Genomic DNA, 12,863 nt, shown 5'->3' with positions numbered 1-12,863 from the left:
GCAATGAAGCTCCAAAGTAGTTGAAAAGTTGCTAGACGTTCACGTTATACACCGACCAATCCACACGACCAACCACCCTCCTTTTGTTTTTGACTTAAGTAACCATCTGTCTTATGTAACTATACCAGACGTAACATATACTAAATGGAGTGTCCCGGATTTACATACAGAATCATATGAAATGTTCTAAGACCAGGTTGCCGCAGAAGCTTGCTATTGGGCATCTTCACAATTAATAATAGCCTAGTTTTGTTGAAAGAGAACTAGGAGCTTATCACTCGCAGCCCACCTCTTCCAATGCATTGTGGAAAAGTGTGCATCGAATTCTACTATATGAAGAGCCAAAATTAGCAGAACATCCTGGCATTTAAACCATACACGATTTATAAAATTCACATAATATAAAACGTTCTATTTTCGCATACTGAGAATGCGTCATGCTGGACTGCATGGTTTCGCATTATTGACTAATTTCAGTAGCACATCCCTATTGATTATCAGCTGTTTTCAAAGCCGAAATGAGTATGACATCTGCACATTTAAAGTATACTCGATTTTTGAAACGTCACATACTATACAATTGTATATTTTTTTGGCATACTCAAACGTTCTATTAGCAGTTGTGGAAAAAGTACCCAATAGTCATACTTGAGTAAAAGTAAAGATACCTTAATAGAAAATGACTCAAGTAAAAGTGAGTCACCCAGTAAAATACTACTTGAGTAAAAGTCTAAAAGTATTTGGTTTTAAATATACTTAAGTATCAAAAGTAAATGTAATTACTAAAATGTACTTAAGAATCAAAAATAAAAGTATAAATCATTTAAAATGTCTTATATTAAGCAAAACAGATGGTACCATTTTATTTTTTTATTTACTGATAGCCAGGGCACACTCCAACACTCAACAGACATCATTTACAAACGAAGCATTTGCATTTAGTGAGTCTGCCAGATCAGAGGTAGTACCAGGACGACCAGGGATGTTTTCTTGATAAGTGTTTGAATTGGATAATTTTTCTTGTCCTGCCAAGCATTCAAAATGTAACGAGTACTTTTGGGTGTCAGGGAAAATGTGTGGATTAAAAAGTTAATTATTTGCATTAGGAATGTAATACAGTAAAAGTTGTCAAAAATATAAATAGTAAAGTACAGATACCCCAAAAAACGACTTTAGTACTTTCAAGTATTTTTACTTAAGTACTGTAATGACCTGACTAGATCGTAAATTAACAATTGTCCAGACAGAGAATTGAGTTTGCGAATTGACGGTTTATTAAACCAACTTTACACAGGCTACTGTTTGGCCGTAGCCCACGCCAAATAAATGGAAGATAACCCACAAGCCAATCGTGACCTTCTCTTGTGAAGCCCAGACGTAAGAGAGAGAACAAAGGCTAAACCTGGTCTTAACTTCCAATGCTCCGTCTCCCTGCCCAACCCCCCTCCACGCCACTCCGCCAACCACCAGGATGCCCGGCATCAGAACATTCCAGGCATTCCCGTGATTGGCAGAGAGCAGGTTGATTGACATGTCGGACCCCGCGAACACTGGGTACTGGTCAGTACAACACAACCACCTACTAGCCTAAAACATAACACACAGCTGTCTGTGCGGGTCGCTACAGTACTTTAGACCACTGCCTATTAGGACACAAGTATGGGTATTCTGACATGACCACTAACTACATCAAGCTTGTGACTACAAACTTCTTGGATGCATAGACCCTTTTCCAGTACACGACACACTGATGTCATGCACAGATGCGCGCTACTCTTGGCGGCAGTAAGAAAGCCATTGCCATCTGCCCATTCGACATACCCTAGATTTACGTTTTTATTACTTCTAAACAAAATCACTTTTTGGGGTTCTCATACGCTTACAATTACGTTTTGATTCTTGCTTGAACAGTCGTTAAGATTATATTTGGGTTGGTATCTTTGCAAAATAACAAATTTAGGATGCAGCAGTTGTTAGCTAGAATACTAACGCTCGTTGATATAGGCTGTAGCAAAAGCTAGCCGAAATATCAATTTTACTGGTTTAAGTATAATGCAGTTGATTTGCGATGATGACACAAACATTATATTAAGCAGAACATTCATACGAGCCGTAAAATCCAATCATAATCCAAAAGTAGTGTGAAAGGCACTCATAAACTACATGTAAATAGGCTCTTTTTTTTTGCTGGTGTTCTATAAGAACTCCCCCTTGTTCTGCCACCAACTTGCACAGCTTGCGCACAGTGCCCTCATGCGGCAATATTTGTAAACACAGAAAGGGGTCTATTTACAGCTTGTTTTGGTTGTGTTTCGGATTATGTTTGTCCAATAGGAAGTGAATGGTGAATAATGTACTGTCATTTGAGACACTTTTATCGTAAGAATATGTGTTTGTGAACACCTACATGAATAAGAATGCTACCATGCTTATAGATCATCATAAATGATTTGTGAATTATGAGTGAGAAAGTTAGAGGGATAAAGATCATACCCCCCCAAAAAATGCTCATCTCCCCCATTATTGGTAATGGTGACAGGTTTGCATGCTTTGTTGGAGCCTAACTTTCTCACTCATTATTCATTAAATGATTTTTCTTAATCATGGTATTATCAGGATTGATTTAGAAGTGTTCAGAAAAATTGTATCTACTCACTTAGAAAATTACTCAAGTCATCATTCAGTTTCTATTGGGCAAAACAAACTGCAAATGCATCCAATGAGTTTGTAGTCACAATTTTGATGTAGTCAATATGTGCTAGGAATTTGGGACCAAATATGAAACTTTTGACTACTTTGGCAGACTAGAAGCGACATTTGTCCAAATGCTTGACATCTTCAAATGGGGGGGAGGAACTAGATCTATAAAGTGCTTTCATTTCTAAAGAGTAAAATACCCTAAATAAAAAGGTGACATTCTGTCCTGTCATCTCATATGAAACATTATCTCATATCCAAAATGCTGGAGAATATAGCCACATTTTAAAGGTTGGCATCCCTGTCCAAATACAGACGTAGTAGAGTGTATTCTCACATTCATGCTCCTACCATCTTCCACATAAAGTTAATGAGTACACTGACACAAGGAAACACTTTGCTGAAACATTACGCTGTAAGGATATATGTTTATTGAAGTAACCAGCATATCCAAAAGGATTCATCACAAGATAAAGAACATGTCCAGAGGCATTTCTTTCCAGACCCCCCTCCTCTTCTCCTTACAGCATTACTTGTAAGGGGAAAGGGGGATACCTAGTCAGTTGTACACCTGAATGCATTCAACTGAAATGTGTCTTCCGCATTTAACCCAACCCCATTGTACAATGTTGGTCCAAAAGAAGCATTAAACATTAAACTGAAATTCAAAACATGAGATGAAGCACATCAATTTCAGATATTGCCAGTGGTCGTTAAAAACAATACTAAGACCTTTTGTAATTTGACTACACAGGCTAAATGCATTAAAATAAAAATAGGCCTACATTGGATGTAATTTAGGTCAGAAAAATTCTGACTTGAGAAATTAAATATTGGAATGTGAACAGTCCACAGTTAAAAAAAAATAGGAATGATAGATTTATTTCATGAAAACACCATAGATATTAAAGCTCTAAATAAGAGGAAATTCTTAAACTGAGGTATCCATAAACAGAGTAGGGTTGTTCCATGAAATGAGTTGCTTTTGCATCCTTTGATATTTTAAGTAGAAATTGTGCACCAATATTGGATTTGAAAAACCTGTTATATTAAATGAAGTAGACCACATGGAAAATTCAAAATCAGATTTTTTTTATATTAATAAATGTCCCTCTGTGCACTGACTTCTCAGAAGATTTTAATCCACTTCACCCCAAAATTGTAAAACCCTAGTTATTCTGTTGCTTTGACAGTCATCTCTGAAGATAATTCTTTATTTCATGAGATTAGTGAATAATTATCGTAAACATATTTTTATTTATTTTTAAAAAGTCACTCATTTTAAGGTCAACCCTGTTACGTGAACTGAACTTGTCTTAATATCGTGAAACTATTCCTTTTTAAATATTTTTTTCAAAAATAAACTAATAGTCAAATCATAGTGTAAACGCAGGTGAGCTGGTTCTACTCTTTTTGGACATTTTCTGGTGTTTTGTGGTGGAAAACTGAGTGGGTCGAGCTTTAACTCGTCACCTCGTCATCATTGCTACAGGCTAATAATGTTTAATTTAATATAATGTTTTGAACCTTGCATTCAATTGCCCCTCCCTGTTGCACTCAACAAGCTTCCATTCCCCTTGTCACAAGGGGATTTATGACTGATTTAAGATGAAATCATTAACCCTGTTACGGTCAACCCTGTTACTTTATTTGGCAGTTATAGTATATATTTTTATTTAACCTCTTGAGATGGGAAAACATGTTTTATTAAGTTGAAAATGTGCTCATCATTACAGAATGTTAAAATATATATATTTTTTAACCAAGTTACACTACCTAAAAAGGACTCATTTCGTAGAACAACCCAGTGGCATTTAACAATAAAATCACTCAGGAAAAAACACTTTCCATGATTTAGGTGGAGAAACAGGTGGCAAAGAAATCTACATTCGTCCTAAAAAGGCTGGTTCATTTAGTTTGTTTCTAAAGAGCATTAAGATGCAATGCAAAACGGACAACAAAGCAATTTGCTCTGAGCAATACATGATATGAAAATACAACATAAATGAGGAAGACATGGCTATAGTGAGTTAAAGCACAGGGATATGAACAATACAACTCCCTTTAAGGCACCTTCAGCATAAGATACTAGTCTTTCTGTATCATATGCACTTTCTCTTAAGAAACACCTTTGACCTGGTAAAAACTAAAACATGTTAGTTAAAACATTTCCATTTGCCTTAATCATTTTCATTTAAAAAACTGTCATTATCTTTTACTGAGCACTGATTTAACAGTAAAGCTTCCCGTTTCTTGAAATGAATTAAAGTGCTGCAAACTAGGCTATTTATTCACTGAAAAACTGCTTGGCCTAAAACAATACTAGGCTATTCTTTGTGTATTTTGAATTGAGACATAATAAATTGAAGTACAGTGTCTGTTAAAAATGTAGCATTTCAAATCTGAATACTAGGTGGCTATTTCAAAGGTCAAATTTTTTCTGTCCATCAATTGGCGCTTATAAGATTGATTCAATGAAACGGATTCCTGTAGTAACTGTTTACTAACTGCATGTCTATGACTGAGGATCCAAAGGAGCACTTTGGTCCCAAAAACATTTCAACAGAGACTCTTCAAATATCCAGCTGTTATTCTGAAATACTTAGCTTTGGTTAAACCTCCCTTTTGAATGATAATTTGCAGAACAATGCATAGAGGAAGTAAACTGTACATAGTTCACAACCAATGAGGAACCATTTTATCCTCTGATTGATTGACGTAAGACGCCCCATAGCACTCTTATAGGCCGATTTCATCATCAAACTCATCTTCAAATGTGTAGCCCCGTCCATTGTCTCCCCCTTCCTCCTCCTCCTCCTCCTCCTCCTCCTCCTCGGAATCAGTCTCTGAGTGACAGTTGTCAACCCTCCTCCTGTCCAATGGGGTGACACCCTCATACTCTGAGCTATGTGAGGAGGCGGGACTGGAAGGTGAATCCGCCTTGTGATTGGTGGGCTGTACCTCTATTCCCGCGATTGGCACGCTGATGACGTTGTTCCCTCTCTCTCGATCTTCCTCAGTGGGACTCACATACTCTTCCTCAACATCTAACTCCTGACCTTCCTCCTCCGACGCTTGGCGAATTATCTCCTCTCGTTTGTCGCTGAATCTCACCTTCGGCCTCTGGCCTTTGGCCTTGATCCCTCCAGTCCCCTCTATTATCCTTCCATCTCCCACCTCATCTCCCTCGATCCCTAAAAGCTTCTTCTCATTCAGCTCGTTCCTTATGCTGACAGACTGATCCTCCGACGCCATTTTAAAATTCTCCACTTCAACGACAAGACTTTTGCTTGGACTGGAGACATCTTCCTCATTAGCGCGAGTCCTAGTCCAGTCTGTGTCCAGCCCCAGTCCATCCATCACCCCCAGCACATCACCCATGATGGATGGGCCCAGGTCGAAATCCATATCGAGTGTGAAGGACGAAATCGACTCGGAATGCTGAAGCTCACTGTTCAGTGTGCTTCCGAAGCCATCCGTGACATCATCAGTGTGGTTAAGTGGCGTCTCGGAATCAACGGGCGGCATTGAGTCGTTTGTTGCCGTGGCACCCGGAGACCCAGGGTCAGGGCTGGGGCCGACAGTAGCCAGGAAGGAGGTGTCACCGAAAGCATCTCCGCCCCTCCCGATGTGCATGGTGTGGCGGAAGTCCCCCAGCGGAGCTGAGATCATGGTGGGGTCCAGGCGAGGTGCCTTGTGGGACGACTTGTGGAGTGGCATGACAGCTGAGAGAGGGAGAAAGAATTATGGAGAAAGGAGGCAAGAGAGAGAGAGAAAATGGGGTACAGAGGGAGAGAAAAAGTGGTGTAGCGAAGAGAGCATGGGAAAAAATGAAAGAGTGACAGAAATATAGACAGAGGCCAGAGACGGGGAGAAAAGAAAACCAGTGGGGTGAGAAAACACATCAAGCAGAAACATGATCTTATATGCATCAGAAAACACACTGGCAGACTAAATGAAACTACTAACGACCTACCTTGGTGTTCTTACTTTGACGTGATCTATTTATGCGGAAACTGAGCCAAGTTCAGTCAGTGTGAGACAAATATCAACTCAATAAACCTATTTAGAAGACACAACAGAAATAAAATACCTTCACAAAAAGTTTTTTTTGCCAGTATATAAACCTACAGTGAACAGATTAGTCCATTCTAGACTGTCAACATAGATAACAGAGAGTAAGTGAATATGAGGAGCCCAGAGCCAAGCTGTCACTGAGGGGCCATTTCCCTTGATTAGTGTCACTGTACTCGGCAGACTTCGATGGTCTTATATACAGTGACCTGTCATGACAGGCCTACATGAAAACATCACTGTTGTGCAAGAGTGTGAGAAACCAAGAGTAGTTTGGCATTGATATTTATGCCAAGGCCATGCTGAGACTTGCAAGTGCAACATACTCATGCAACACAAGAACATACTTCTGCCTGGATTCCTTCCCTCGGGGTAGGAGACTTTAAAGCCAAAGACAAACACTATCTCGGGCAATACTAAAAGCATTTGTATTGAATTGAAAACTATATTGAAAATGGCCTCAAACCGGTGTTACTGAGCTTTTAAAAACAATGAGGTAGCCTACATTTAAAAGCAGTCTGACATTACTGTCATTTGTTTACTAATAACTTTCATCAGGGGATGAAACAGTAAGCGGTTGAAAGTTAATTTGTCCCTATGTGCGTCCCCTTGTCCTTGCAAGTGATATGCCTAATCAAAGCAAAATCAACAACTCCTCATGAAGGCAGGCTACTTACTGCCAGCCATAGCTCGGCACCCCATTTCAACAAATAGCGAATGTCTGCGAATTGAACTCTAAAACGTATCATATAGATTGCCCAGCAGTAGTAGTCTATGGAAGGCCATAATGAGTGATGTCGATGGGGAGGGAGGAATGGGGACAAAACTTGCGCTCCGCCGATCAAGTTTCTGAAGGGAGTGTTTCCAAAGCAGAAAAAGTATGGAAAACTTACTTTGATTACGCTCGTGTTTCTCTTCCTCCCGCCTCACTATCCCTCTTTTCATCGGTCTTTTCTTCTTTATCTTCTCTTCTGGCTTCTTCTCGCTCTTTCCCAGCGTCGTTCGTCCCTTTCTAATATTTCTTTTTCTAAGGGATTGGCAAGGAAGTGACGCGATATTTTATTAGGGAGTGTTTTACAGAGGGAGAATGACGGGTCTAGGGTCCACATCAAGGGCACACATGATCAAACAATCAATAACTAAATGTTTTTGATAAAAGGTTGCAAGTATGTAGCATAAGGGGCTCCCGAGTGGCGCAGCGGTCTAAGGGACTGCATCTCAGTGCAAGAGGCGTCACCACAGTAACCTGGTTCGAATCGAGGCTGTATCACATCTGGCCGTGATTAATATGGGAGCCATGGGGTGGCCCAGCGTCGTCCGGGTTTGGCCGTGATTGTAAATAAGAATTTGTTCTTAACTGACTTGCCTAGTTAAATAAATAATTAGGCTACATTAATGAGAGATTGGTCTCATTCCTGTACATGATAGAAACTTAGCTAATTAGTATGGGTGTAAGAAATTGGCTACAATTCCTCCCTTTTCGGGAATGCTGTCAGTCGTCATACTCAACCACTGAGCAGCACAACATGCTTTGTCATAGAGAGCACTGCTTGTGGGGTCTAAAACTCAGTTCCTCTTCGCTAATTTGGGTCAGTCCCGCTATTATCCTTATTGAAAGGGGACTTTGAGGAAATCCTGGATCTAGGTAATCAGAATGCTGCCCGCTGCTGTAGGAAGACCTTCCGTTTGCTGTGGGACAGGAGAAGCTATCTCTGAGCTTCCTCCCCATTCAGCGCCATCTCATACTTCAGGGAATCACATAATGGTGAGGCATGGAAGTGACTCACTGTTTTGTGGAATATCGTCACCCAAGGTTTACATAGCTGTGGGAGGATGTGTCCAAAGGTTCAATTGAATGGCACACCGTGGGAATAGAATTCAATCAGGGAAAAGTAAAGTGTCTTCTACTACCCATCAAGTCCCAAATACCAGTAGACTAACAGGAACCAATGGAGGTTCTTGTGGTCACACTGATGAGTGCCTATGGGAATGTTAAATGTTTTTAATTTAACATTGAACTTTATTTAAATATTGATATAGGATACTGCATCTAAGTCCTTGCTCTCTGTCTCTCTGTGTCACACACACATCATACAATAAATAGTAAGATATCCTCCTTTGCTGACCATTTGTGTGCGTGCGTGTGTTTTGCAAAGACACTGTGCTTAGGGTTGTGAGTCTATGAAAAGACATAAATCCTGCAGCAGTCGAGGTGCAGGGCAGGAAATAGAGGGAACAGCAGGGGGAAGGAGGAAAAGGGGAAATTAGGTACAAATGTATGTGTGTTTATTACGCCATATTACTCACCTCTACCGGGCTCTATTCTGTTTGCCAAACATCACCTCATAAATAGAATAGAGCCCGTTGGGAAATCAGAATTTGCCCAGTAATAAAAAAATATATAATTATTTGCTCTTATCTGACAGAAGTTGGACTTCTGTCTCGGGTGACATGACCTAGCCATTAGCCAAATAGTTTTTAAAATGAAAGCCATGGGATTAGTGGCCCATATAAACTTGTTTATAAATCGTGTCTGCTGTTCAGTTCAATGTCACAAGGGGACGCTATTCATCTTTTATAGTGCTTGATTCCACCAAATTGTATTTACTACTATCACTGTAAATCAACTATTAAGGTTCATGAGTCAATGCATTTAAGACACTACAACATAGTATCAATGTGTCTGATGAAACAGTGTAGGTTACGCATCAGTAATCATTTTTCTATGTCTGTCCTTACATTGTTCATGTATGGCTCCATAGACGGGTTCATCGTTATTAAGACATCGACGTCTTGCTCCCAGACAAATTAAACACCTTCTTTCCTCGCTTTGAGGACAATACAGTGCCAGTGACACGGCCCGCTACCAAAACATGTGGGCTCTCCTTCACCGCAGCCAACGTGAGTAAAACATTTAAACGTGTTAAACCTCGCAAGGCTGCCGGCCCAGATAGCATCCCTAGCCGCGTCCTCAGAGCATGCGCAGACCAGCTGGCTAGTGTGTTTACGGACATATTCAATCAATCCCTATCCCAGTCTGCTGTTCCCACATGCTTCAAGAGGGCCACCATTGTTCCTGTTCCCAAGAAAGCTAAGGTAACTGAGCTAAACGACTATCGCCCCGTAGCACTCACTTCTTTCATCATGAAGTGCTTTGAGAGACTAGTCAAGGATCATATCACCTCCACTCTACCTGACACCCTAGACCCACTCCAATTTGCTTACCGCCCCCAATAGGTCCACAGACAAAGAAATCACACTGCACACTGCCCTAACCCATCTGGACAAGAGGAATACCTATGTAAGAATGCTTTTCATCGATTACAGCGGACAAGATTAATATGAAATGAAAGGTGAGTTCCTAACGAGTTTGGGAAGCTAAGCTAGAGCTTTGTGAGACATTCGCAGCGATGGGGGCAGACATTTTCATCAAGAGAGACCTTTAGAAAATATGCACATTTTCTCTAACACTAAACATACAAATATGCATTTCACAGTTACAAGGAAGGTGGAATCTTATAGTAAGTAGTTTTATAACTTGATTATGCTGTATTTAGAAAGCATATAAGTCATTTTAAGCCTTCTTCATACAGTTTTGTTGAATAGGAAATACATCACATAAAATATGTAATATTTTTATCATATTTGTACTGTGTACTTGAGCTTGTGTCCTCAAAAGTGACTACACCTCAGCAATTTACAGCTATTTTAACCAGAAAGGTGAGATTTAAATCTTTCTTTGAATATGCAGAACTACTAGTTATTGTTTATGGCCCTCTCATGATACATAATTACTTTTTGGGCTTACATTACTTTTCTGATTGATTTAGTTACATTTAACTGGTTAAAGTCATGTTCTCAAAACCTTCAAAGAACATTAAGAAACAGCAATCTTCTGTGGGAATTTCTGTACTTCAGCATAAGGTTTTGTGCAGGTTTCCTCATGTTTTTAGAACATTAAGAAAACATTCCATAAAAACCACAAGAAAACATTAGTAACGTTCAAAGAAAGTTCTAAGAATATTATTTAAAAAGAAAGGAAGTGAACATTTTGCCTGTTCTGGGGACTTACATTTTTAGTTTGCAGGGAGGTTCTGAGAATGTTTTACTATGGTTCCCTGGAAGTTTTCGTAGAAGGTTTTATTAACGTTCTGAGAATGTAAATTATAGGCTATTTGGAGGTTTTTGAAGAACATCCTTAAAACTTTCACCGATTTTTTTTTCTCAAAGGGCAACCAACCCATCATCAGCATCTGGTTCCGAGGCACATTCCTCTGAGACAAGGCCATAACTCAAACTATTCACAAAAATTGACATCTTTGCCCAGTACGGGTTGTCATCTCCGGACAGTCCCATATCTCAGACCCTTTTCAGGTGTCCCAACTTTTATTTTTATAAAACAATTATTAATTCAGGCTACAAGAGCATAGACTCAATGACAATCGCTGAATGTCATTACACTTTTTGGTGTTTTGTAACAGATTCATCAAATTGCGTGAGTGCACAGTGCATTGTTTCGATGCTTGAGTGGATGAACATGCGCAGGCAGCCTACTTTTTAAGTGATTTGTTTGACAATAAAGATGAAAACATCATGACTGGTTGTGTTCATGTTAAATAAAAAATAGACAGTTAAATATCATGTCTTTACTATTACAGGTTGCAAGACCAGCCTCTCACAAGGCCGCTACACCTGGAGGCACAATCAGGTCCTCAAGAGCCTGGCTGCAGCACTTGAGACCAAGAGGAGTGCAACCAATTCATTACCTCCAAAAACAAGCAATCCCGTCAAAACAACAACATTCATCCGGGAGGGACAGAAAAGGCCCAAGCATCCTCCTACAAAGCCAGAAACTGGACACCTAGGCATGGCCCGGGACTGGAAGATGCTTGTCGATATTGGCCAGCAACTCATTTTTCCACCTGAGATGGCTTCTACCAACCTTAGGCCAGACATGGTACTCTGGTCCCCTTCACGAAAGGCTGTGTACATCATAGAGCTCACAGTCCCGTGGGAAAACTCTGTTGAAGAGGCCTACGAGCGTAAGAAACTGCGTTACACAGAGTTGGCAGCAGACGCAACTCAGCGTGGCTGGAATGCAAAAGTCTGGCCAGTTGAAGTGGGATGCAGAGGATTCGTGGCTTCTTCCACCATCAGGTTGCTGAAAGAACTTGGAATCCATGGACAGGCTCTGCGGCAGACCGTCAGAGCAGTTTCTCAAGCAGCTGAAAGAGGCAGCCAGTGGATCTGGATCAAACGGAAGGACCCTTGCTGGGCTATAATTTCATGACCCCCCCCCCCCCCCACCCCCACCTGAGAACCCAATTCAGATCCATCCAACTTGAGGAGGGCATATGAGGTATGCGGTCAGCTATAGGGCTGGCTCAGGGAAGAGGACGCCCCTGCCTTGCATAGTCCCATGGGAAATCTTAATTGGGCATGGGACACAAGCTAAGGCTTGATCACCCTTTAGCTGGCCACCTATGAAGAGGGTGTTTAGTGATTAAAGGCCGAAACACCCACTGATTCGAAGGCACACTACTGAGGATGTGTCCCAAAATTGACATCTTAACCCAGTCTAAGAAATAAACCTCCCATGCCACTCTGTCAACATCACGGCAAATCTCATGTGAGTGCATACCATCTATTGGCACAATGGACAGTTTCAACATCTCGTCCCGTGTTTTATGATTCTGATTATCTGGACTTGTCCAGTGACTGCTGTGAAAGGACAGCTGACAACATAGGAAAGTCTGTGTGACAGCTTGGAGAGACAGCTGACCGGAGGGAATAGACCCCAATGGGGCTGTAATGGGCTAGCTACCCATGTTGGCAGTCTCCGACGCTGCTTCAGTATGTTGGAGACACCCGCTAAGTGCTACTGAAAGTCAACAAAGGAACATACCCCTAGAGCCTGCGAGAGCTGGGGCGCAAGATGGCTCAACGACTGATCACACGGCTACGGACCCAGGAATGGAAACGACTACGAGTAGGAACACAGCACATGAGACAACATAACAGCAGCAGGACACACACTTCAGGTGTGCAGCTGTGGTTGGGAGAGAGTAACATCGGCAAGGGGGTTAAGGATC

The 12,863-nt window shown here is 40.9% G+C and overlaps 1 protein-coding gene across 1 annotated transcript; it reads right to left on the bottom strand.

The window, feature by feature from the left end:
* Nucleotides 1-3,105: 3,105 nt before the first annotated feature.
* LOC129841852 (uncharacterized) lies at nt 3,106-8,294 on the bottom strand. The gene is made up of 2 exons (XM_055910172.1): nt 7,665-8,294; nt 3,106-6,422 (listed from the first exon to the last, which is right to left on the bottom strand). Exons 1-2 carry the CDS (start codon nt 7,714-7,716, stop codon nt 5,437-5,439), a joined length of 1,038 nt encoding a protein of 345 aa, XP_055766147.1. The 5' UTR covers nt 7,717-8,294; the 3' UTR covers nt 3,106-5,436.
* Between the last annotated feature and the right edge of the window lie 4,569 nt (nt 8,295-12,863).

This window comes from Salvelinus fontinalis, unplaced genomic scaffold (genome assembly GCF_029448725.1).
Source record: "Salvelinus fontinalis isolate EN_2023a unplaced genomic scaffold, ASM2944872v1 scaffold_0002, whole genome shotgun sequence".
Lineage (NCBI taxonomy): Eukaryota > Metazoa > Chordata > Actinopteri > Salmoniformes > Salmonidae > Salvelinus > Salvelinus fontinalis.
The sequence above is the reverse complement of the archived record's forward strand: the minus strand, read 5'-3'. Positions and strand labels throughout refer to the sequence as shown.

What these genes read in the sequence shown, in the direction of transcription:
- LOC129841852 (XM_055910172.1), bottom strand. Translation starts at nt 7,716, where the DNA reads ATGAAAAGAGGGATAGTGAGGCGGGAGGAAGAGAAACACGAGCGTAAT. An exon ending in GAAACACGAGCGTAATCAAA is followed by an intron (nt 6,423 to 7,664) that starts GTAAGTTTTCCA and finishes TCCCTCTCTCAG; the next exon opens with CTGTCATGCCACTCCACAAG.